At 46.8% G+C, this 25,645-nt stretch overlaps 1 protein-coding gene across 2 annotated transcripts; it reads right to left on the bottom strand.

The window, feature by feature from the left end:
- Positions 1-1,735: 1,735 nt before the first annotated feature.
- On the bottom strand, positions 1,736-8,410 carry LOC120674723 (ferrochelatase-1, chloroplastic-like). 2 transcript variants are annotated; one of them, XM_039955862.1, is made up of 10 exons: positions 8,200-8,410; positions 7,916-8,003; positions 6,273-6,570; positions 5,855-5,998; positions 5,564-5,665; positions 4,431-4,534; positions 4,227-4,353; positions 3,598-3,750; positions 2,962-3,062; positions 1,736-2,373 (listed from the first exon to the last, which is right to left on the bottom strand). In XM_039955862.1, exons 2-10 carry the CDS (start codon positions 7,990-7,992, stop codon positions 2,058-2,060), a joined length of 1,422 nt encoding a protein of 473 aa, XP_039811796.1. In that variant the 5' UTR covers positions 7,993-8,003; positions 8,200-8,410; the 3' UTR covers positions 1,736-2,057. The 2 variants fall into 2 exon arrangements, with proteins under 2 accessions (XP_039811796.1, XP_039811799.1); XM_039955865.1 differs by having other exon boundaries at positions 7,916-7,998; positions 8,200-8,405.
- Between the last annotated feature and the right edge of the window lie 17,235 nt (positions 8,411-25,645).

Raw genomic sequence — 25,645 nt, 5'->3', positions numbered from 1 at the left:
TATCAGAGCTAAGGTTTCATGAAGTGAACCTAAAATTGACTTAGTGGGTTGAGAGTCAAATAAAATTTGACTACTTGCACTAAGATTTACTTTGGTTAAAAATTTGAACTTAAGGTAAAATGCTAACTTTTTTCCTTTGTCTTAGAGCTAATTCTTTCTTACTGCTTCACTTGTTTAATTAAGATGTGCTTAACTCCTCTTGCTTTCATGAGTAGCGGGAGCGTAGGAAAACCCCTTTACATGCTGGAAACCTTTTGAGCCATTCTACCAGGGTTGAGAAGGTGAGAATCACCAATTGTCCTGAGCGCTATTAGGAGGGTTGTAGCGCTGCTGGACAATGCGGTTGTTTTGGGTCGTGAGTGAGTGCTAGAACGTTAAAGCGTGCTCACGATGTGAGGAGACGTCATGTTGCATTCATACCTCGCATGCATGCATATTTTCTTTTGGTTTTCAAATCTGCATTTAACCAATCTAATGTGTCGTGGTCTAGATTTCGCTGTGTACCGGGACTACCGGCGGTTCGTTTAAAATAGTATCAAATTGGGCGGTTCTCACAAAACTCAACCTGTGTACTGGTGTGCCACCTTCGTTATCATTCCTAAGTCTAAGATGCTTTAACCTTCTACCGTAGGATCCATCATCACCACCTCATGCACTGCGTGAACTGCTGTGTTTAATAATGCCGTGCTACGCCATATTGCGATCCTAATTGTTATTTTTTTCATGTGAAATATTACTTAAGCTGTGCTCCCTAGTTCCTGCCTTTTTATGATTGACATTCTGATAGATTTATGCTTTTTGTATAGGTACATGATGAATGAACAAATCCAAAAATAGTTCCGTTAGAATTTCCTACACTTATGACTTGTGTACCTTTCCCTGCTCTAGCTCCTACACACAAATTTCCATGTTTTTCACTGTGGCAGGTTGATATGTCAGATTCCCTTCTTTTTCTCTTTTTGTTAATGTTGGGACATGCAAGCCCATTCTGGTGTGAGCAATCCTTTCTACTTCGCTCTGTGCTCTGTTTTCTGAAGACTGGGAGTAGCATCCACTCTCAGATAATTTGTGCTGACAGAGTGAAGTTTGTTTGACTGCATATTATCTTTATGTTGCAACATAAGTTTAACTTTTGTTTGATTCATTTCTTATGCATCGATCTTTTGTTCGTTTGCTGCTTTGGCACATGGGCAGGACTGCAAAAGAAGAGCGAGGAGTGCACACAGGACAGTCGGGCAGTATACAGAGATCATATTCAATAGAGACATTGCCGGGCACAAGTTTATAATTATGAATGACCATGATTTCTGTCTGCAGCTGAAGTAGCAGTTTGCTCCAGTTCAGACCTTTTGATATCCTAGTATCGTGCAATTATGTACTCTGCCTCAGAATTATGCAGTTTTTCAGTCTCTTTTGCGAAAGCATCAGTACTCAGTTCCGCCCAAAACAATGGTTGACAGTTGAACACTTGACAGGTTCTGGACTACATGAGATCAACTTCAAAGGAACAAGTCTAGCCCGAGCTCCTTGAGATTGAGCCACCTTTATTTTTTCATGTACACGTAGTTTACCCAACGCCAGAGAGGAAGAGAAGCTGTACACCTCTCTTGCCAGCATGTTGAGCTGCTGTCGGGCACATGGCCTGGTTTCAGAAACACTGAGCACGATGGTCCAGTGAACCTACTTTTTTGCAGATGATCAGATCCACAGATCTAATTTGTATAGTCAGTTAATATAAGCAAAGGACTAACGATCACATTAACAAGCATAAACAATTGTATCAATAGCATATACACGAATAGCAGCCTTCGGTGTTACCAGTGAGCAAAACTATAGATGCAGTGTTCAGACAAATCATCCAAAGGAAGGAATTATAATGAACTTTGATCTGCAGTCGAGCTATGTGAACAATATTCAGCGAACTGCAAGCTTCCACCTTAAAGTCAAAGGCGATCTCTAGTTGTGATTACCAAGTTGTTTCTTCTTCACTTATCAATCTCAAAATTTAAGCTTTGGATAAGTGCCTATCACACCTTTTTTCTACTTACCTAGCCAACCTAAAGCATAGTGTTACGAACAGCGGAAATCAGTCCTGGTGATAACAGCAGGATGAATGCCAAGATTGAGCCGAAGAACATCTTAGTCAGGTAATGCATCAGGTCCAGGTCAGAGTCAGTGTCGTCGGGCTTTCTGGTCACGAGTGCCGAGGCAGTAGGCAGGGCTTCGACAATAGCGTCTGCAAGGTCAGAGATGAATGAGGAAGTACATCCAAGAGCAGGAACCCTGCCCCAGTTCTCGATTCCAGATTCCAGAGCCAACTCCTTGTACTCCATGTCGATCTCTTCCAGTGTCTCAATGTGCTCGCTCACAAAGCTGTATTATTAGATGGTTCAGATTAGAGGCGATCAAAGGACAGTATGAAAAGTACCAATAACTACATCAGGTCAATCTTTTCTGGTAAGCAAAAATCAATAGCCATGCACTTGTAATACAACAATTGAGGTCTTAGATTGTTTTATCATGCAAAAAAAAAATCCAATAAGGAAAAAAAAGATGAAACTCAATTTACTGAATGAAGTACCAGTTTAACACGAGAAATTTCAGAATTTGGGTTCCCATTCGTGAGCCTCGGGATTTCACAACCCTAATCCACATGCCAATGACTCAGATTGACCCCACATGTCATTGTGATATGAATGTCAAATCCTGAAAGGCTTGTGAATGGGAACCCAAACACAGAGACATTGAGACAGACCAGATTGTGCGAGTGGTACCAATGCAATAAAATAAAGGATGATGTGCTTTTAACATGTATATCATGTAAAGTGCATGCAGTACATACAGCCCAAGAAAATGAAGATATTCCAGTAGTCATCTCATTTGTATGGGAAAACAATATGTGAGAAAATTACAAGACATCTGGAAAAACAGAAACATTATAATACTAAACTTGATGATTACCTTACTGGAACAGCCAGGAGGCTCTTTACACCCTTTTGACCCAGTTCAACTAGAACTTCATCAGTATATGGCTTTAGCCATTGAACTGGCCCCACCCGACTCTGCAAGTATACAGAAATGTTAGCAATGGTAAACAGTAACCAGAAAGATAAAAAGGGGTAAAATCCAGACCTATATAAACTTGATTTTTTTTCGACTTATAAACTTTTTGGATGGAATAGATTTCAATCATTTGAACATAAGAAAAAAAATTATCTGCTTCGAATTTTCCTCAAATAAGTTTTTACAACTCAGGATGTTAGTGACACAAGTACCTATCAAATTTTAAATTTTAATATCCTATATACTACCTCCATCTCAAAATATAACTTCTAGACTTGGTCAAAATCAAACATTTTCATCTTTAACTTAGTTTTACCAATCCCATTCTGGTCCAAGGTTGTTTTGGTTTCTTGTAATTTTTTCTTAATACAAAGATATGCAGCTCTCCTGCGTGTTCGAGAAATTTTTTTGAATCAATTAATATCATTTTTATGTTGTCAATCTTTATGATTTTTTCACTATCCACAGTCAAAGTTTAAAAGATTTGACTGGGAAAAACTAAAAATAGCTATATTTTTGGGACAGAGGAAGTACCTGGTATGCCAGAGTGTGACTGTTTAGGATTCCTCTGGATCTCAATTCCCCCATGATCAAAGCAATACAGTCCTCCATCTGATCTCTGTAAGGATCTCCAGCATCCTCAACATAGGTCAGAGGCACACCATGTGCACTGAAGAAAATCATAACCTGGTATTTATTTTAATAACAGTAGAAAGAAATGTCAAAATGAAACTTCAATACATACAGTTTTTTTTCCAGCTATCAGTTAAACCAACTGCAATACTGTATCCAGCAAACAATATCTAGTACTGACTTTGCCACTAACTGATGCCCAGAATACATGTCTGAATATTGATTTTGTTCTGATATGTTAGTAAAGGTAACAAAAGATACAATGTTATCAAAGATTTATCATTGAAAGTCTACTACTTTTATTTGCATTTGATCACCTTTAATACATTTTGTGTATGCTACTGGTTAACCTTATCTAGAGAAAGGTATGTATATAACAATGTTAAATCAGAGTTGCAATAAAATCTGTATAAGGAACGTAACAGCTATGCAAATAGCTGTAATAAAATTTAAAATGTATTTTGGAACAAACAATCCCCTGCCATCAAATGCAAAATTCAAATGAAGACACAAGTATGACGAATCGGGACCTCTTCAGGATTGGAAAAGGCAGATAGCTCTTTCTCAATTAAGTCAGCCATTGACTTCACATAGCCATCACGCTGGTACCATGATTCAATGATAGAAACTGGCAAGCCAGCAAAATATGGATCTTCCCTGCATGGGTACCTTTGTATCAGTATTTATGTTCCTACAGTGTCATGATTGGATTTTGTAAGAAGAAAGCATCTTACTTGACAATGTTTTGGAGAACACGAATGCTTGATCCACTTGTTGATATGGAGTACTGAGGGTAAAGTGGGAGAACAACTAGCTTGGTAATCTTATCCTTCTTAATCTATTGTCAACCAAAAACAGGAAACAATTAATCATCATTTAGGATTTGGACGAACAATAGTACCGTGAATGCACTTTATGTATTTCAACATATGAAATTACATATATTAGATGAGTGCAGACAAAATCTCAACTAAAATATGTGAAATATTAACTCCAATGGAAGGACAGATGGTTATACAGGCAGCGGATTGAAGATACTGCACCTCTGTTGTTTGCTGCTGTCCCTATCAGGAAAGCTAACAAGCGCACGGTACTGCAGGCCCTAGCCGATTCAGGATATCCAGGGAGCAATCTCGGTAGGGATCCTCATTGAATATTTTGATCTTTGGCACCTCCTCTTGGGTATTGTTCTACAGCCTGGGTGTGGAGGAGTCGCATCATTGGCGCCATTCACCACCAGGTCATTTCTCAGCTAAATTGGCTTATGAGGGGTTCTTCCAAGGATCTATTCAACTCCGGTCATGGGAGTACATATGAAAGTCTTAGGCACCTGGCAAACGCAGATTTTTTTTACGTGGATTGTGGTACACAAATGCTGCTGGACTGCAGATTGCCTTGCAAAATGGGGATGGCCTCATCCAGTACGCTGTCCACATTGTGACCAGGCCAAGGAGACACTGGATCACCTACTCACTAACTGTGTATTTGCTAGACAATTTTGGTTATCTCCTGCAACAATATGGTCTTCAAGCACTGTCTACCACAATGGAAGATGCATCATGCGAGGACTGGTGGCATAGAACCAATGAAGCTGCCAACGGCCAACTACAACAAGGGGTCAATTCTCTTGTTATTCTTGGCGCTAGGACTCTTCTTGTTCTTCTTCTATAGTATAATGGCACACACAGCTCTCATGCATGTTCGAAAAAACTCTATGTGCCAGTTAATGAGGGTACTATGTTCTTCTGCAATACGCTAGAATAACAAGCATTTGGAACTGAAGGTATGCTACTAGAGATCTAAAGGATGCCTGTGAAAAAGGATTTACAACAAGCAAAAATTAGTCAATGGAGTCAAGAAGTTTCACCTGATCAATGGCTTCTTCTGTGAAAGGGTACCAATAACGCATCCCAACATAAATATTTGCGTGCAAGTTTTTCTTTTCCAGTGCAATCTTCAGAGCATTTGCCTGGAATATCAGTTATTCTTATGAGAATGAGGAAGACTTTTTAATCAGAACTACACTGAGATTAAGTCAAAATGTCATTTAAGACTCAGAGGAGGTCAACAGGTTTATGACCAGCAGACAAGTTACAATCAATCAGGACCAAAGTAGAATAGCAGCAATTTCAGAACAGTCAACCTGGTGAACTTTTACCTGCTCATCAGTAATTTTCCTCAATGGTGATCCACCACCTATGGATGCATACCCCTCTTTACTCTTGGGAGCTCTAAAAGTAGAAATAAGTTTGGCCAGTGGTCTTTGAAGAAACCTGAACAGCCTAGGGAGTCGAATGATATCCTGAACAGTCAGCAAAGTTGTGGTATGTTATGATAATTAAAAACTGAATTTAACAACAAAATGAAAAATAATTCAGTACATGTAAAAGGGAGGGGGTCAGGATTAGATATCCATAGAATTGATGACAGATGTGTTATAAATATAGTGCTGGCCAATGTTCAATTATATTGAAAAACAGTTACTGTTTGTTGGCACTCGTACAGCTGACGGGAATATAGTAACAATCAGTGAACAGGTACAGTGGTAATAAAATTGTGGGGTATGATTTACTTACTGGATCAGCAAATAGGTTGAACAAAAATGGTTGAACATCATCCAGGGTCTCCGGTCCACCAAGATTTAACAAGAGGACTCCAATTTTTTCTTCAACAACACTTGAAGATACACCTTTGGCATCATCAAAAGTGGTAACCGCATGTGCAGGGCTAGACCTAACAGAAAGATTCCGCTGCTTTTTAAGTACTGGACTTCTGTTAGCCAAACAGGAGGATCCATTTGCTGCTAATTGCAATGGCTTAACATCATGTTTGGGACAACTGGCAACACTTGTTGACGTTCTTTTGCCACATGACCTGCCAATAATAGCAACAGCCCATCAATATTAAAAACATGTATACTTGGATGCCAACAGAAGGGATCATCCAATTTGAACAAAGGTGTTCTGTCTGTCCATCCCCAGTGGCAATATTGTTTAAGAAAAGCTTGAACACATCTCTGAAAGATATGGAAAGTAGTTCTGTGGAAGGATAAAAGCTGTATATCAATATGCCCATATTTATCCTGGACTCAAATAAAAATCCTAGCAGCAAAAACTTATTTAGCAATATAACTTAACTGTTTAAATATATCTCAAATATCATGACTTGTTCGTATTAAATTTCATAAACCTCAGAGTTTTCTGTGCTGTACAAGACAATAAAGAAATAGAAGCCACAAGCAAAACTTGTAGTAGTTCTTTTGCCACATGACCTGCCAATAGTAGCAACAACCAATCAATATTAAAAACATGATGTATACTTGGATGCCAACGGAACAGTTCGAGATCATCCAATTTGAAAACAAAGGTTGTTTTGTCTGTCCATTTCCAGTGGAAATATAATGTATGAACACATCTCTAAATGATATGGTAATTAAGATAAAATTATGAATATGTCAAGATTTATTCTGGGCTCACAAAAATATTTACTAGCAATATAAGTGTTTCAGCACTTAACTGATTACATATACCTTATGAATTGTTACTATTAAATTGATAAACCTAAGTGTTTTCTTTCTTTTACAAAATAAGCAACAAATAAGGGATAACACTTGGAGTAGATCTCATAGCATCAACCTTCTTCCAGAAAATATGAATCAAACAAATTGATTTGCAAACGCACAATAATGTGGGATCTACCCTCCAGATCACATCATCTCAGGTAGCATTCTTGATTTCAGGATTTAAAAGAAATGATCTTAGTCACTGAAATGAGTGCTCCTCTGGTAGAGGACCAGTAGGGGAAAAAACTACTAGAATAAAAAACAAATAAGGAAGCATAAATGGTGCTAGAATCCCACAGATTTACTGTCCCAAGGACACTGGCAAATTCATTAATTCTAAAAGTTCAATGCAACAATTTTGGATAAAACCGCTCCATCCAGCATAGTAAATGGAAGGATACTGTTAACATTTCTGATCACAGATCAATCATCACAAGAAAAAGGGAACATCTCGAAAGAAAGAAAAATTGAGAAGATAAACCCATCAAGAAATCCTAAATTATGCGAGAATCCCATGAAGATTGAATTTCTATCCTAAGAGCACCAGAAAATTCATTCATTCTAGGGTTCGACAGGACACTTTCAGCTAAAACTGTTCCAACGGCACAGAACCTGAAGCGCTAAATTCCATGATAGAAGGGGACGAGCGGCACTCACGTTGCGGCCCTGGACTTGGTCGTCAAGATTTGCCCGGCCCCGGCGGCGCACCTGGAGCCAACAACCCCGTGCTCCATGATCCTCTGTCCTGCAGTGTTTTTATTAATATAGGATTTGAAAAGGTCAGGTCAATTCAAAGGCAGAGCTCTTGCCATTTGCTTCAAAAAAAAAAGGGTCAATTTAACGAAGAGGGGGGCTGATGTTCCTGTCCCCGATCCAATAACAGGTAAGGAACCCGCCCTGAAGAAGAAATAGGAGATGGAGGGCGAAGAGAAGCTACCAACCGGGGGAGAAGGGAAAGCACAGGCGGCGCAGCGTGGAAGGGGCGATCTGCTGGTGGTGCCTGCTCGCTGCAGCGGAGCTGCGGGGTAGTGGGGGTGGATATTTCTGCTCCCTCCCTGCGCCTTCTCTGCTTTTGGGGTCGGTTGGGCATGGAGAAGACGAAGGTGGCAACAAATGCGGGGTCAAACGTGGCAGCTTGAAATGCCGAATCGACGACTACCTACCAGCCGCGGACCACAGTTATTATGTAGGACCGGACCGGCTATGAACAGCTAGGGTGCTCCGTTCGATGGTCCAACGGGTTGAACCACCGGCTTAGAGCAGGGTTTAGGCTGTCCACAGCGGCTACTGAAGCCGCGCGCTACCGGTTTACAAAGCGTCTTTTGTGTTTTTTTTTCCTGCAGCGGAGCGCGCTAAGCGTATCTGGAAAATGGAGTTTGAGCTCCCGCGCGGCAGCCGTGGCGCAGTACGGACGACTTTGAAAATTGACGTGCGCGGCCCCCTCGTCCTTCCCGCAGTCGTCCCCAACCGCACGCCGTCCTCCCGCCCGAGCTCGGCGCCATGGCCACGCGGCCGGAGCTCGGAGCCCATGCGCCATGGGAGGGGGCGGGAGCAGGGAGGGCCTCGAGCCCAACGCCGCGGCGGCGCTCGCCCGCCTGCCCGCCATGGCCCCACGCGGAGGAGCAAGGCGCCGTCGGCGCGGGGGCGCGGCGAGGTCGCGTGGCAGGGGCAGCCCAGATCTCCGGCCGTGGGCCGTGCTCGCCCACGCCGGAGCTGGCCGCGCCGAGTTCGAGCCGGAGCGGAGGAGGGTGAGCAGGCAGCGGGTCCAGGGAAGGAGGGGTCGGGGAGGGAGGCCCCGCCGTGCCGCGCCTCCGAAATGACCTCGCGCGGGCCGCCACCGCCGGACCTTCGCGGATCCGGCCGCCGCCGGCATGGCCCCGCTAGGCCCGCCGCCGGGGAAGGAGGAGGGAGGGAGGCGGCTGTCCCGCGCGCACCGAGGGGCAAGGGCGCCGCCGCTGCTCCGCCTCGCCGCATGGAGGCCGCGTGCGCGCTCGCCGTTCGCGTCCGCCGCCGGGGGAGGCCGGAGCTCTCCGGGAGGAGGAGGGGCGCCGCCATGGAGGGGCTCGCCGAGCTCCAGCCCCTCCATGCCGTGCGCCGGCCGCCCCGCCCTGCCGGGCCACGCGCCAGGGGCCCTGCCCTACCGGGCCGCGCGCTATGGCCGCCAAGGGAGGGTGTAGGGAGGAGGGCCGCCGCGCCGAGGGAGGAGGACCGCTTTGCCCCAGCTCGCCGTCGCAGCCCCGCCAAGCTCACCTCTGATGCCCTCCCGTCCACCGTCGCCTCGGCGTCCACGTCCGCCCCATGCTAGGAGAGGCCGCCGCCCCAAATCGAGGGAGGAGGAGCGGGGGAGGGGGGGCCCTGCTCGCCGCATGGAGGCGACGAGAGGAGGTGGAGGCGCCCAGCCGGCGGCTCAGAGCTCCCCAGCCTGCGGGAGGGCGCTGGGGAGGGGGCGGCGTGTCTGCGGGAGGGAGCAGGGGAGGGGAGAGAGAGAGAGCAGGGAGGGAGAGAGAGGGTGCCGAGGGGGCTAAAAAAACTGACACATGTGCCCATTTACACTTGGTATAGAGTGGAGATATAGAGAGTGAACAAGTGTAACGAAACTGAATATAGAGAAGGGAATCTCGATGACCAGGCATGAATATTCTTTTTAGAGAGTGACGAGTGCGGAGAGCCTTATGGATACGCCCATGTGCCGGGTGCAAGAAACTCTACGTCAGCAGTTGTGGTGGTGGATCCTGTTGATATTAAATGATATACTGTGACATGGGCTAATTGGATTGGGGAACGTATCTAGTGCAAACCACAGCCTTCGTGAAAACTCGTGCAAACTACGATAAAAAAGTCATCTAAATTCACCAAAAAATCAAATATGTAGATGATATGATGATACACAACCTTGTAAAATACCTTGTCCAAACTCGACTTTGTTTGTGAGATATAAAAATAACAAATTTCTAACAAATCACCTTGACACCTTTCTGGTTTAAAATTTGTTATTTTTATATCTCACAAACGAAGTTGAGTTTGAACAAGATATTTTAGAAGATTTTATATCATCATATCATCTACATATATGATTTTTTGGTGAATTTAGACAACTTTTTTGCCGTGGTTTGCACGGGTTTTCACGAAGTTGTGGTTTGCACCAGATTTGTTTCCAACTGGATTGAGGGAGGGGTCACTGTGGTGCATTTCGCCCGTCTTTCGTCGGCGTCTCGCGAGTCGCCGGTTTCTTTCTCTCTCTTGCTTTTTGTTGATGCCTGTTATCGCCATAAATTAACATGGTTAATTTATGGGCCGAAAGCAAGATGTGCTTAAAGCAAAAGACTGAAGAAGACTTGTAAATCGGCCCCTGCGTGAGCATCTGGGCCACATGGGCCATGTATCTTTAGATTTAGTTCAAGGTTAGAGATAGAGTCCAATCGGGACAAGATTAGTTTAGATTGTTTCCCAAGTCTCCGGACTATAAATATGTATCCTTTGTTATTCGTAAGAACATCATCACGACTCGCAAACAATAATTCTCGGCGCATCGCCACCCCTAATCTTAGGGTTTCATCCAAGTAAGTGCCATGCTGCCCTGATCGCTTCTTTCGATCAGGGCAGTATTGTTCTTGCTTTTACCTTGGTATTACTCGTACTGAAGCGTTTTTTATGGCGAGTAATACTAGTTATCATGATGTTCGTAGCATGTCTTTTAGTAGATTCATCATGCTTTCGTTGCTTATTGTCTACGAATATCATGTTATCTTTATGCGATCATGTCTTAATCTCAAGCTAGCTCTCGTTGCATAGAGTTAGTCGCGTAGAGATAACACCCTGCTTCTTTTCTATCTAATAGATCTGATCTGTTATGGTTGTTCTCATACTCGAGAATTAGCTTAATATCTGCTACGTTAGGCCTTGCAAACGGATTGGATGATCCGGTGGTGTAATAGATGCTTTATCTTAGCCTTGATAGGGATTGTTCCGGGAATCGGCTCTTGCTAGTTCTTAGGCCTCTGTTTTGGGTTGTGGTTTAGTTATCTGTTATGTTCGCTAGGCCTAATCACGTGTAGGATGTTCCGATCTAGCAGTGAAGCTGTTACTATCGTGGATTAGATCAATTAGATTTAATTGAAGCAGTTTTATAGTTATTTGCTTTATTTACCATATCTGGATACAATCAGATCCCATCTGACACCGGGACTCGATCGACTCTTCAAAGCCGATGCAAGAGTCATCCCGGGGAGCCGACCACGGCTCGGACTTACGTTTGCACGTGTCTTTGTATGCAGGAAACTGTTCGGAGCACGTCTGCACCCTCCTGATCGGGTATAGGTCAGGTGGCACGCCCGGTTTTCACACATCCTCCGGGCGCGTGACAGAAATTGCGGGCCGTCGACGAGGGAGCAGTGCCTCTAGCGCCCTAGCAACCTCCCGGCTCTTCGTGTTGCCTGTCGCTGCTCGCCGGTGGGTTTCGACCGACAACACATTCTGGCACGCTCGGTGGGACAACTCTCGGCAACAACATCCACTGCAACGATGACTGGAGCTCAAGATCAACAACCCGCTCCCAAGCCCGTCATGTATGAAGAGCTTCCTCCTGAACACAAGAAGAAGTATGATGAGATCAAAGCTCTACTGGAAGCCGATCTCATCGGCTCTTTTGAGAGGACTCGCAACCATGGCATCAAGTGGAAGGGGTTCTCACCAGAAGGCGCTCTCGACAATGTAGATCTGTCTGTACCATCTGAAGAACGCACCAGAGCCCTGCATTAGGAGATGAACTACATGGTGGCCCATTCGCTTCATCGGCATTCTCAGAGCCTGATGAACGAGCTTGAGCGCATGGCGCATTGCGTCATCCAGGAGATAATCAAGAACCAGTGCTCTCCATCGGGGCCAATCCTGGGGAGTCACACAGAGGAAGCTGCACTGCATTCTAGGCCGCAACTGCCATTCTCATTTGCGGCTCCCAGACCACAGAGGTTGCCGATCTACATCGTCCACAAGATCGGCGGTGATCCTGGAGAAGGCCAGTTCCTCACCGAGCCACCTAAGGAGATTCCGCACGGCTACACGTGCGCCTACATCCCTGACAGCGTTAGTCCAGCACGCTCGGTGCAGATGGTGAACCCAGGAACTTCTGGAGCAGACGCAGAAAAACAAGCGTGGCTGGCAAAGTACGCTACTGGGCCGAGTGCTGAGCCATCGGCCCCAGGAGTTCTTAGTGTGGAGCAGGTCAGTGCGATACTCAGAGACCAGTTCGGCATCCTGCCCAAGAGGAAAGCGATCGGCTATTCCAAGCCGTATCCAAGCGACTATGACTTGATCCCACTGCCACCCAAGTATCGGCTTCCTGAGTTCACCAAGTTCAACGGGTCAGAGGGAGCCAGCTCCATCGAGCATGTGAGCCGATACTTAACGCAGCTTGGGATGATCTCAGTGTCGGATCCATTGAGGGTCCGGTTCTTTGGCCAATCCCTTACAGGCCCAGCTTTTGGATGGTACGCGTCACTAGCTCCGGATTCGATTCGGACTTGGAGGCAGTTTGAAGATCAATTCCATACCCAGTACCACTCGGAAGCTGCAGAAGCTGAAATTGCCGACCTCGCCCAAGTCAGGCTGAAGCGAGGAGAGACTGTGTCAGAGTACATACAACGCTTCAGGGAGGTCAAGAACCGATGCTACTCGTCACGCATCACAGATCAACATGGTGGGACCCATGCGCCGCCATGACAAGCAGAGGAGAGAGGCCGCTTTTGGCAAGCGGCCGCAGAATGAACACAAGTTGGAACAACAGCATGTGACTGAAGAGCAAGTGCGTCACATCCGCAATCAGCTTCCAACTTCTAATCGGCTTCTGGAAAAATACCAGTACCAGTACCAGCTACGCCGCCGATACGAATCGGAAGAAGACGAGTACGAGCACCGCTCAGGAAGGACATTGGGGAGGCGTCAGGCTATACGCGACCACTGGCATTGCCCGTTCTTCAGGTACTGTTGGAATTCCGGCATGAGCCGATTACCTACTATAGATGATTGCTTGGAGTGTAGGCCTCGAGAACACCAGCAGGACAAGATATCAGTGTTCCGGCGTTTGGGGCCCAGAACACGTCAGGATGACCATGTGAGGCGCCCATCCGGGGGTGATTCAGAGCTAGAGGAAGAAGACAGGTACCATCGCCCACGGTGGTGTCCTGACGGGCTCAATCGGTCGCAGAAGCGCAGAGTACAGCGCTTGCGCAATCTGGAAGAGGCAGAAGCAAAGTATCTTGACGTGCTGAGGAAAGCGCGTCCGGATCTTGCGGAGCAAGTCAGGCGACCGCAGAGGAAAGAGAAGCGCCCCCAAGGAAGGAGTGGTGCCCCAAGCAGACAAAAGCCGATGATAAGCCATCGGCTGATGTGAACATGGTGTTCGTGCTCCCGTCGGAGTTTCGAGCACCCTAACCGGAGGAATTGGCCATCGCGCAGCTGGATCTCGGCCCACGGCCAATCATTTTCGAGAAGCCCAAGGAAAAGAGCTACAAACACTTGAAGGGGTTATATCTCAAGGGCTTCATCGACGGCAAGCCTGTGAACAGGATGTTGGTCGACACTGGTGCTGCAGTCAACCTGATGCCATATTCTGTGCTGCGCCGATTGGGTCGTTCTTCTGCCGATATGATCAAGACCAATGTGATGCTTAATGACTTTAATGGACAGCCATCAGAGGCGATAGGGGTTCTTAATGTGGAACTGACAGTGGGCCGCAAGACTGTACCGACATCGTTCTTCATCGTTAACAGCAAGAGTACATACACGGTGCTGCTTGGAAGGGACTGGATTCATGCCAACTGTTGTATCCCTTCCACAATGCACCAGTACCTCGTCCAATGGGATGGCGATGAAGTATAAGTGGTCCCTGCAGACGATTCCAGCGAGGTCTCGGTCGTAGATATGAACGCCTGGGATGCGGAAGGACAAGAGCCGATCTCAGGGATCGCCCTGGAAGATTGTGATCGGATCGAGGCGACAAAAAATGGACTGAGGCTGGTCTTATCCACTGGCCTCACAGAATAGATGCACCCTGCCTAGCCACGGGGTGTAATAAAAATAGAGAGGCCGGTCCCGGCGACCGGCCCCGAAAAATAGAAAAATTTTGTTTTTGGTCGGAATTGTTACATCATGTACACATGATGGCCTCCTCTAGCAATTGGTCATCCATTGACTATTTGGCTCTGAGAAATAATAGAAGTATAGAAGTGGCCAGCCCGTGCGGTTGGCCAAATAATTTTTCTTGTCATCTCCCTGTGTTTGCTGCTGATCTTGTGGATAGTGAAGACTCGCTTGCATTCGCGGCTGATTTTTTAGATGACGGCAAACTCGGATACGGGTTCACATCAGCTGATGATTTGGAAGAGGTTGACATAGGTCCTGGGGATAAGCCACGGCCGACATTTATCAGCAAAAAGTTGGATCCGGCTTTGCGAGAGGAGATGATTGCACTGCTAAAAGAATACCGGGATTGCTTTGCATGGGACTACACCGAGATGCCTGGACTGGATAGAAGCATAGTCGAGCATTGGCTCCCGCTCAAGAAAGGGTTTTGGCCGTTTCAGCAATGAGCACGTCAGATGAAGGCCGAAGTCCTAGAAGAAGTTAAGAAAGAGGTGGAGAAGATGCTGGATGCTGGGTTCATCAGGCCGTGCCGGTATGCAGAATGGATCTCCAGTGTGGTGCCGGTACAAAAGAAAGATGGCCGATGGCGTGTCTGCGTCGATTTTAGAGATCTCAACAGAGCAACTCCAAAGGACGAATACCTGATGCCTGTTGCAGAGACATTGATCAACGCAGCTGCTGGCCACAAAATGATGAGTTTTATGGATGGCAATGCCGGTTAGAACCAGATCTTCATGGCCCCAGAGGACGTGAACAAGACTGCGTTCAGAGTACCAGGCGCAGTTGGCTTGTTCGAGTACTTGGTTATGACCTTCGGACTGAAAAATGCCGGTGCAACATACCAACGTGCTATGAATTACATTTTTCATGATCTCATCGGCAAGTTGGTAGAGATTTATATTGATGATGTCGTGGTCAAGTCCAAATCAGCCACGGGGCATTTAGAAGATCTGCGTCAAGTTTTGGAGCGGACTCGAAGGTTTGGACTCAAAATGAACCCAAAGAAGTGTGCCTTCGGTGTATCGGCCGGTCAATTTCTGGGATTCCTGGTGCATGAACAGGGAATCGAGATCGGCCTAAAGAGTCAAGAAGCTGTAAAGATGATGAAGCCGCCTACTACAAAGAAGGAGTTACAGAAACTCATCGGTAAAATTAATTTTGTCAGGCGATTTATTTCTAATCTGTCCGGACGCATTGAGCCGTTTATGAGTTTAGTAAAAATCAAATCCGATGATGAGTTTCACTGGGGGGCAGAACAGCAACATGCTTTTGATGAAATCAAGGAATATTTGTCAAAGCCTCGAGTATTGGTTCCTCCTCAGCAAGATAGGTCGTTCTATGTGTACCTATCCGTCGGTGACACTTCCATTGCTTCGGTGCTAGTCCAGAAGCATGACGGCCAAGAGAGGGTGGTTTCTACCTCAGCAGACGCATGTTAGACGCCGAGACCAGGTATCCTGAAATCGAGAAGCTTTGTCTTTGCTTATACTTTACATGTACGAAGCTTCGCCATATTTTGCTTTCGGCGGAAACAATTGTTATATGCAAATCGGACGTCATAAAACACATGCTGTCGGCCCCTGTCCTTAAAGGCCGACTTGGAAAATGGATGTTTGCATTGTCAGAGTTCGATATCCGATACCAGCCTGCAAAAGCAGTCAAGGGACAAGCACTGGCGGATCTTATTGCGGATAGGATCAGCACTGATATTGCTGCATTATTTATTCGTGCTTGGGCTATGTTCTTTGACGGATCGGCTTGTGATGATGGGTGCGGTGTGGGAATTCTGTTGGTGTCGCCTCGAGGGGCGACTTATTCTTTCTCCATCAGAATGACTGCCCCGTGCACCAATAATCTGGTGGAATATGAAGCCGTTCGCAAAGGGATGGAATTGCTTCTCGAAGCCGGTGCAGAAGCAGTGGAAATTTTTGGAGATTCGAAGCTGGTGATTTCTCAGCTCACGGAGGAATATAGGTGTGAGAGCGAGGTTCTTTTCCCGATATGGATGCAGTGCCATGAGTTGATGTCACGATTCAGGTACATCAATTTCCACTGGATACGCAGGACTCTGAATAATGAAGCCAATGATTTGGCACAAATGGCTTCTGGTTACAAGGAGACAGCTAGTGGAGTCGAGGTGGAGGTTCAGTTTCTTGAACCTGGAGACTGGAGAGCCGATATCTTCAATTACTTGAAGGATTCGGCTCGGGGGGCACCCAGAAGGATAAGACTCAAGGCCATGAAGTACGTTCTGATAGGGGATGACATGTTCTACAGGACCTTGGAAGGACTACTGCTCAAATGTCTGGGACCTTCAGAGTCAAATCGGCTCTTGCATGAGGTTCATGAAGGAGCCTGCGGTACTCACCAATCGGCTCATAAGATGAAATGGCTGATTAGGCGATCGGGTTATTACTGGCCCACTATTCTTGAAGATTGTTTCAAATATTACAAGGGATGTCAAGCATGTCAGAGGTTTGGCAAAATTCAGATAGTGCCAGCATCAGTGATGAACCCTATCATCAAACCCTGGCCATTCAGAGGTTGGGGCATGGATATGATTGGACAGATCAACCCGTCGTCTAGCAAGGGTCACCAATGGGTCTTAGCTGCCACAGATTATTTCACAAAGTGGGTAGAGGCAGTACCCATGAGGTCAGTGGCGTCAAGAGATGTGATCAGCTTTGTCAAAGAACATATCATTCACAGATTTGGGATCCCTCAGACCATTACGACCGATGGAGGATCGGTCTTTATATCGGAGGAGTTCAGAAAGTTTGCCGATGACATGGGGATTAAGCTGATCAGATCATCTCCATATTATGCCCAAGCTAATGGACAGGCTGAAGCATCCAACCAGAGCCTCATCAAACTCATAAAAAGAAAGATCGATGAATATCCTAGGCGCTGGCATGAGGTGTTGTCAGAAGCTTTGTGGGCATATCGTATTTCGTGTCATGGGTCCACCAAGACGTCGCCGTACCATTTAGTCTACGGCCAGGATGCTGTGCTACCGTGGGAAATCACAGCCGGATCAAGGCGTGTTGAGTTTCAGAATGGTCTATCTGCTGAACAGTATGCAGCCTTGATGAACGACAACGTGGAAGACCTAACGGAACTGAGACTTTGGTCGTTGGAAAAGATCAAAGAAAATAAGGCTAAAGTCGCCCGTGCATACAACAAGAAAGTCAAACCTAAGGATTTTCAGGTGGGAGACTTGGTTTGGGAGGCAGTATTGCCGTTGGGAACTAAAGATAAAAAGTTTGGTAAATGGTCTCCAACTTGGCATGGTCCGTACAAGGTTGATCAGGTTTTGCCTGGGAATGCGTACATGCTCGAGGAATTGGACGGCGTCAAGTTTCCTGTTGCTGTCAATGGACAGCATCTGAAGAAGTATTTCCCGAGCATGTGGAAAGGCGAGTGACGGAAAGCCGATGAGATCCATCTGGCTGCAGTGTAATAGGCCAACACGTTGAGTTGGCCGCAAAAAAAAAATAAAAAAAAAATTATGATGATGACAGGCCAACACGTTGAGTTGGCCGGTAAAAAAAATAAATAAATGATGATGATAGGCCAACACGTTGAGTTGGCCGGTAAAGAAAGATAGCTGATGTGTAACCATCGACTTAAGATGTTTTTAAACAAGTATAACTTTCAAGTTAACAGGCAGTACTAATTCTCTCTTGAGCCTATCTACTAGTTCAGGAATTCCTCTATGGCATGGATGGCTTCAGTACGGACGGCGTCTGCTCGTGCTACGATCGCTTCGTCATCCTTGTTATCACCTGTAACTATCTGCCGGCTCAAGGTGCTGATCTCTGCAAACTCTGCTTGTATCTGCTTGGATATTTCCTGGGTTTCTTGTTTGGAGTTTGCAATGGAAGCTTCCTCGGCCTGGATGAGTTCTTTGGTAATGCGGACCTTTTCTTCGAGTTCCGCCAGTTCTTTCTTCAGGAGGTCGAGTCGATTCGTGTTGGCAGACACGTCAGCTTTGATATCTAGAGTTGCCTTCTTCTGGTTAAGAGCCTTGCACTTTTGGTAATATCAGCTTTTAGAGAAGCTTGAGAGCGACGTGCTTTCATCCTTTCTTGCGCTTTACTGACTTCTAACCGAAAGAATGGAAGGTTGCTGGCTGACCAGAGTTTGATTTGCAACGGCTCCGGGAGTTGGGATTCTATTTGCTCGAAGATGTTCTTTATCTTGCTGGAATCATTAACTAGAGCAGTGATCGGAGCAGATAGGAGGTCTTTGATGAGTTGAAGCTGATGTGCCAAGTTAGCCGATTGCTGTAAAGAAGGTGTTTCTGCTCCAGGGACAGTTAGGCCCATTGATGCAGGGTCAAAGGAAAGCAAATCTGAAATATCAAAACTCTATGGGCACATCTGGATTTAGTGCAAGATGCATTTATGGAGTTATCGGCTGGTTCAGAATTGGTTTTTGTAATGTTACCTGTTCTGAAGAAGAAGTATTGGACGGTTCAGGAGCAATCGTCCTATCAAAGCTGGTGTTGACGTCAAGAGCATCTGCTGCGTCGGCTTGTTCCTCGCTTGCATCCATCAGTGCATCAGGAGTTGCAGCTGTCTCATGTTGATCCAGGGTTTCTACACTAGGGATTTCTTCAGCTACATCCTGAACATAGAACTGCAGTCAACCAGAGTACACGTGTATGAGATAAAGAAGAAGTTTCAGATAAATAAGTTACCTGGTTGGTATTAGACTCTGATGGACTCGAAGAAACTGGTGTTGGTTTCTTGATCACTCGCCTCGTGATCATCTTTATTTTCTTAGTCAAGACTCGGGGGGCAACCACTGCAGAGGCTTGTCTTCGTTTGAAAGCCGACTGAAGTAAGTCTGGCTGAACAATCATTATCACTTTCTTCATTGGTGGTGATCCTTTGCAGAAGAGTACATCAGGAGCAGTTGGAAGAAAGTGAAATGGCTCCCCAGTACTGGTCATGGGTTCTGGACCATTTTGTTGCTGCTGACAGGATGAGCAGGTTAAGCCAAGAGAAAGGAATAAAGGATTTAAAAGGATAAATGCATAGAATCAGTACCTCTTCCTCGGGGATTACATATTCAGGATCAATTTGCTGCAGTCGAGGACCTAGAGCTTTTCTGAAGACATGAGTTTTCCACATCTTCCATCAGGTATCAAAGCCGATTGATGAAGAAGTGAAAGACAAATCGGCTGGTATTGGAATGTGGAGATTGTCAAATATGCTGTAGCATCTCGAGCTAGTAAGACCGTCAGGCAGATCGGCTCTGCTCTCCACCAAGTGGTGAATATGGAAGTGGGGAGGGACCTGTCCTAGGCCAAATTGCCGAGCTGCTATGACTGGCTGGTAAGATTCATAGCCTGGCTTGATAATTCTATTAGAAGTGCTGATGCCAACGGGGAGGAAGCCAGGTCGAATCATCAGAGAATATAGATGCCGAGTGCTGTCGTCATCGGCAAAGTTATCTAATCTGAAGGCAGTTGGGTTTTCGAAGGATTCAGATTCAGTAAATGGGAAATATAGGGGATTATCTAGTCCTTTGTAGAAGACTCTAAACCAGTTTGCTACATCTGTTGGATTCAGTTTACTGCCAGGGAGACTGAACAAAGATTGGCCGTAGCTAGTACATCTAATTGGTTTGCCACTCTCATCAGGGAAAGAGTTCTTGGTCAGGCTTTGGAAGTTGGGGATATGGTGCTGGAAGTACAGTTGTGCCCACAACTGAATGAACCACCAAGGGCCTCCAGTTCTCAGTTTCTTTTTATTGAGCAAGTTAGATGTCATCAAATGGAGATATCTGTAAATTTCTCCAAGGAAGAACTTGCCTAGGCCGGTGTGATTGCCATGGGCCAGGTGGTAGGCCAAGGGGAGATAGTTCTTAGTTGGAGCTAAGGAAGGGCCACAGAAGATGAAGTGCTCTAGCCAAAGATTTAAGAAGGCTGTGTGTTCCTTCTCAGTCACTGGACCTTTTGTTTTCATGTGTTGACTCATGTAAGTACCCCAATTTGTGCAATTGACTTTGGAAGAGAGTTTAAAGGGGACTTCTGCCATTTTGTGAGCAGCAGGATTGGGAGAGCTAATGTCTAGTCCGGTGATCATGACAACATCTAGCAGAGTGGGAGTCATGGGTCCATGACCAAAGAGGAAACAGTTCAGAGCTTCAGACCAGAAATAGCCGATGGTTTTCAGAAGATTTTCATCTTTGTCAAGAGGTGATAGTGATAAACTAAGTGCATCGGCTATGTTTAAATCCTGCCACAAGGGCATGTGAGCTTTTGCTACTCTGTTGTACCATGTAATCCAGCTCTCAGGTGGATTAGGCCAGGCTCTTAAGCAGTCGGCCCAGAGGTTCAAATCAATATTTTGACTCACAAAAGGGATCCTATTTGCTTCACAAGAGATCAAATCTGTGGGGGTTTCATGGGTTTGTGGGCCAAGACAGAAAGATTTTGGATTGGAGGGATGCGGCAGAAGGATGTCTGACACCTGAAGTTCAGAAATTCAGAAGTATGTGTATGGTGTCATATTTCAGAGTTTCAGTTTCAGAAGCTTAGTGAGCTGAAGAAAGCTAAAAGATTAGGCCAAATATCACCTTTAGGCCGTGGATTGCCGCATCGTGGATTGCAGAGCTTGTCGTCCGAGTTGCAGAATCTGCCATGGTGCAGATCTGTTGACTTAGGGTTTGCTTGCTGTGGGCTCTGATTCGAATTCCGGCTGCTTGGAGAGTTCTCGCTCGGATTTGTAGAGCTTGGTTTTCGAATTACATTCGAATTTGAGGGTGCGTCGAGTTCGGTTTAAGCTGGAAGCGATATTCTACTCTTGTGCAGGTTACTTCTAGTTTGAATTTCGTCGGCTCTTGGATATTTATGGAAGCCTGATGCGTTGCCATCGGCTTTTTGGAAGGTAAATGAAGACACATAAAATTGAAGAAATTCGATTTCATTAAAGGAGAGTTTATTACAAGGAAAGCCGATTTTACAAAGGAATCAATCCTTCGGCTTTCTCATTCTACCTCTACAATACTACCTACGTCTACCAGTCGTAGGTGTCTGAGCACTTACGACGCTTCGGGCTTCGTGACGGTGCGTCTCCATCGTCGTCGTCATCGTCGTCGTCGTCGTCACTGCTACCGTCGCCGCTGTCATCGGCACTGCTACCGTCGCCGCTGTCATCGGCACTGCTGCTGCTTCGTCCGCCGCCGCTGCTGCTGCTTCCTTCTTCGCTCCCCTCCGAGGGGGCCTTGAGGAATTGGTGGGGGTTTCCTCCCGCCGCCATGTCGTCACTAGAGGAAGAGCCGATCTCTTCGGAGGCGTCGGCTCCTTCCCAGGAAAAGGCATCGTCTTCGCCGCTCTCTAGTTCCTCCTGGAATAGGGACTGGAGGTCTTCCTCTCCTTCAGTTTCGGGCTCGTCCTCCTCGGAGGCTACCCGAAGTCGAACTCCTCTGCATCCCAGTGCAGAGGAGCAAGCGCCTCGTAGGCTACTGTTGGGTCCCACTCGGGGGTCGGCTCTCGGCTCTCCGAAATAGGATCAATGGAGGAGGCGGAAAGGGAAGAGGAAGAAGAAGGGGAAGAGGAAGAAAAAGAGGAGTCTCCGAAGGAGTTGGAGCTGGAGGAAGAAGAGACGGCCATGGCTGCTGGAGGATTGAGGTGGTTTCTGCGCTACTGGCTTTGGGAAGAAGAAGGAGTTTTGCTGTGAAGAAGAGCCGATGTGGAGTGAAGTTAAATAGTAAAAGATGGAAGACGGATCGGCAGTTTCACATTCTACGAGGAGCCAGTTGCAGAGACGTTGCGTCTTCCTTGGTGGTTACAGCGTGATCAATGAACATTAACGGGAGGATGAAGCGACGAATTGGTTTTGGAATTATCATTGCCAAAATCAGGGGGGCATGTGTTATCGCCATAAATTAACAGGATTAATTTATGGGCCGAAAGCAAGATGGGCTTAAAGCAAAAGACTGAAGAAGGCTTGTAAATCGGCTCCTGCATGAGCATCTGCGCCACATGGGGCATGTATCTTTAGATTTAGTTCAAGGTTAGAGATAGAGTCCAATCGGGACAAGATTAGTTTAGATTGTTTCCCAAGTCTCCGGACTATAAATATGTATCCTTTGTTATTCGTAAGAACATCATCACGACTCGCAAACAACAATTCTCGGCGCATCGCCACCCCTAATCCTAGGGTTTCATCCAAGTAAGTGCCATGCTGCCCTGATCGCTTCTTTCGATCAGGGCAGCATTGTTCTTGCTTTTACCTTGGTATTACTCGTACTGAAGCGTTTTTGATGGCGAGTAATACTAGTTATCATGATGTTCATAGCATGTCTTTTAGTAGATTCATCATGCTTTCGTTGCTTATTGTCTACGAATATCATGTTATCTTTATGCGATCATGTCTTAATCTCAAGCTAGCTCTCGTTGCATAGAGTTAGTCGCGTAGAGATAACACCCTATTTCTTTTCTATCTAATAGATCCGATCTGTTATGGTTGTTCTCATACTCGAGAATTAGCTTAATATCTGCTAGGTTAGGCCTTGCAAACGGATTGGATGATCCGGTGGTGTAATAGATGCTTTATCTTAGCCTTGATAGGGATTGTTCCGGGAATCGGCTCTTGCTAGTTCTTAGGCCTCTGTTTTGGGTTGTGGTTTAGTTATCTGTTATGTTCGCTAGGCCTAGTCACGTGTAGGATGTTCCGATCTAGCAGTGAAGCTGTTACTATCGTGGATTAGATCAATTAGATTTAATTGAAGCAGTTTTATAGTTATTTGCTTTATTTACCATATCTGGATACAATCAGATCCCATCTGACACCGGGACTCGATCGGCTCTTCAAAGCCGATGCAAGAGTCGTCCCGGGGAGCCGACCACGGCTCGGACTTACGTTTACACGTGTCTTTGTATGCAGGAAACTGTTCGGAGCACGTCTGCACCCTCCTGATCGGGTATAGGTCAGGTGGCACGCCCGGTTTTCACACATCCTCCGGGCGCGTGACAGAAATTGCGGGCCGTCGACGAGGGAGCAGTGCCTCTAGTGCCCTAGCAACCTCCCGGCTCTTCGTGTTGCCCGTCGCTACTCGCCGGTGGGTTTCGACTGACAACAATGCCACATCAGATTTCGTCAGCTCCCAGCCGGTTATAATACTTGCCCTTAAAAGAGTTCAAATAGAATTAAATTTTTCTATAGAGAAAATTAGTTGTATAACATCAAAAGATGATGATTTCCGTAAAATACCATTAAAAACGTTAGCCCTCATAAAATATCACCAAAAGATAAAAACATTACCCGAACTTAGCATTTCGTTACGGTAAGAGGAAACGATGTCAACTACCATCCACCTCATACCTTCTCCTTGCTAGTTGAGTGCCGCCTGCTCATCGTTTTTCATCGGCCTCTCCCGTGTCTTTGACCTAGACGGCCCACAGCGACCTCCCAAAAGGCCGGCTTGAGCTTCAGCAAGGCGTCAACGAAGACACCATCGGCGAAGGCGACGCGCGGGTCGCCGGCGCCGGGCCCGCCGGCGAGCACGAGCTGCACCACCTGCTCGGTGAGCACGTGGAGGCCCCGGCGGCGAGGAGGCTGAGTGCGACGTGCATGGAGAGTGGGAGATGGCGGCGTTGGCGGCGGGTGTGGCGGCCATGGGCCCTGCTCGCGACGGCATCCGGCGCAGACGGAGGGCCGTGCCTGCTAACGACAGCGGCTTCCGCGCTGGCTGCAGGGCACGCCTACTCGGGACGGTGTCTGCGCGCCGAGGCCTAGCACCGCGTCCCCATCCCCGCGACTGCATCCGCGTGCGCCGCGCGAGCGCCGGCGGCCCGACTGCTCCGAGCGCTGCCTCGCCTCGACGTGCGCCAGAGAGCTCTCCCGGAGGCCCGACGCTCCCCGTCCTCCAGGGCTGCGCGAGCTCACCTCCTTCCTCTCCTCTGTTGAGCGAACGGGGACGACGTGGAGGTGCGTCTGCTCGCCGGAGCAAGGCAGCGCAAGGTCGGGGCCGGCACCCCGCGTTTTACCCGACCGCCGGCGCAACACCCGGACGACGCCACGCGCAGGGGCAGCAGCTCCCGATATTCGTCGTCCGGCGCCGCCACCTCTTCTATCACATTTTGTCCTCGAGCACCGGCGGCGCGCGGAGTAGGCAAGCGGCTGACTGGCAGGCTGCAGTAGTTTGAGTGGAGAAGGGGAGGAGGTTGATGAAGCGGACGGTGTTTGATCCAAAACGTGACAGAATGCTATTTTCAAAGAATGTTCCTTCTTTCGATGCTATTTTACGAAACGGTAAAATTTTAATGGTATTCTCCGGATATGATGATTTTTGGATGCTATGAGACCAATTTTTCTTTTATTATATTACACAAGTTGTAACGTGGTGTTGTGCTATGTTTCTCCACTAAGAAGCCTCCAACCTGGGTTCGAATCCCCTCGTTCACCCATTTTTGTACAATATTTCCCACCCAGCATGTGCGTCCCCCTTTCTTCGCTTGACACGCGCCCACTCGACGGTCCGACCGCGGTTCCTACTCCTGTTTTTATACCGGTTTTTGAACCCACTCGACGGTCCGACCGCGGTTGCTACTCCTGTTTTATACCGGTTTTTGAAAAAATCGGGCGGTTCGAATGGTTTAACCCGGTTCGATTGCATGGGCTGTCTTTTATGTGGACCGAACTGGCAGAGGCTCCGGTTCTAAGTTTAACCGATCGTACCGGCCGGTCCATGCCTAATAACTGTGATGTGGACCCGTCCCACTCCCGATCTTCCGTGATCGCGGGTCCGCACGGAACGGCAGCATCGTCACAACCCGTGGTGCACCAACATTGAGGGCTCGGAGAATAAGATCTACCATCATGTAAAATTTAAGATAGAATAAAAACTTGTGCCCAAAACAGTTATTACTGTGACAATTAAGAGTATCTTTGGGGTGCTGAAGAGCTATTTCCGCATCATAGATAGTAAACCTTCTACAAATTTGATGAAAAAGGGGAGAAGAGGAGGTGGGAGGAGGAAGAATAATAGGAGAGCCACCCTGGGCTCAATCCTACCTCGCAACTAGATGGAGTGTACTCGGACAGATGGTACCTAACACTATGTGGGCTTATGCTTCCTTACTCCGAAATGCTTCCTGCATGTGCCTAGGAACCTTGTCCGGTATGTGAGTGTACTCGGACCGCTGGTGGAGCTAAAGGATAGGAACAGTATGGCGCGGTATACCCTAGACTGGTGCAAAGTGTACTCCCTCCGTCCTGTGATAAGTGCACT

This window comes from Panicum virgatum, chromosome 2K, assembly GCF_016808335.1.
Source record: "Panicum virgatum strain AP13 chromosome 2K, P.virgatum_v5, whole genome shotgun sequence".
Lineage (NCBI taxonomy): Eukaryota > Viridiplantae > Streptophyta > Magnoliopsida > Poales > Poaceae > Panicum > Panicum virgatum.
This window is presented reverse-complemented; position numbering and strand designations above follow the sequence as displayed.

Excerpts from the sequence above, each read along its gene's own strand:
- LOC120674723 (XM_039955862.1), bottom strand. The coding sequence starts at position 7,992 with ATGGAGCACGGGGTTGTTGGCTCCAGGTGCGCCGCCGGGGCCGGGCAA. Across the intron at positions 5,999-6,272 it reads TCAACCTATTTGCTGATCCA|GATATCATTCGACTCCCTAG; the intron begins GTAAGTAAATCA and ends CTGACTGTTCAG. Across the intron at positions 2,374-2,961 it reads CTCCTGGCTGTTCCAGTAAG|CTTTGTGAGCGAGCACATTG; the intron begins GTAATCATCAAG and ends CTAATAATACAG.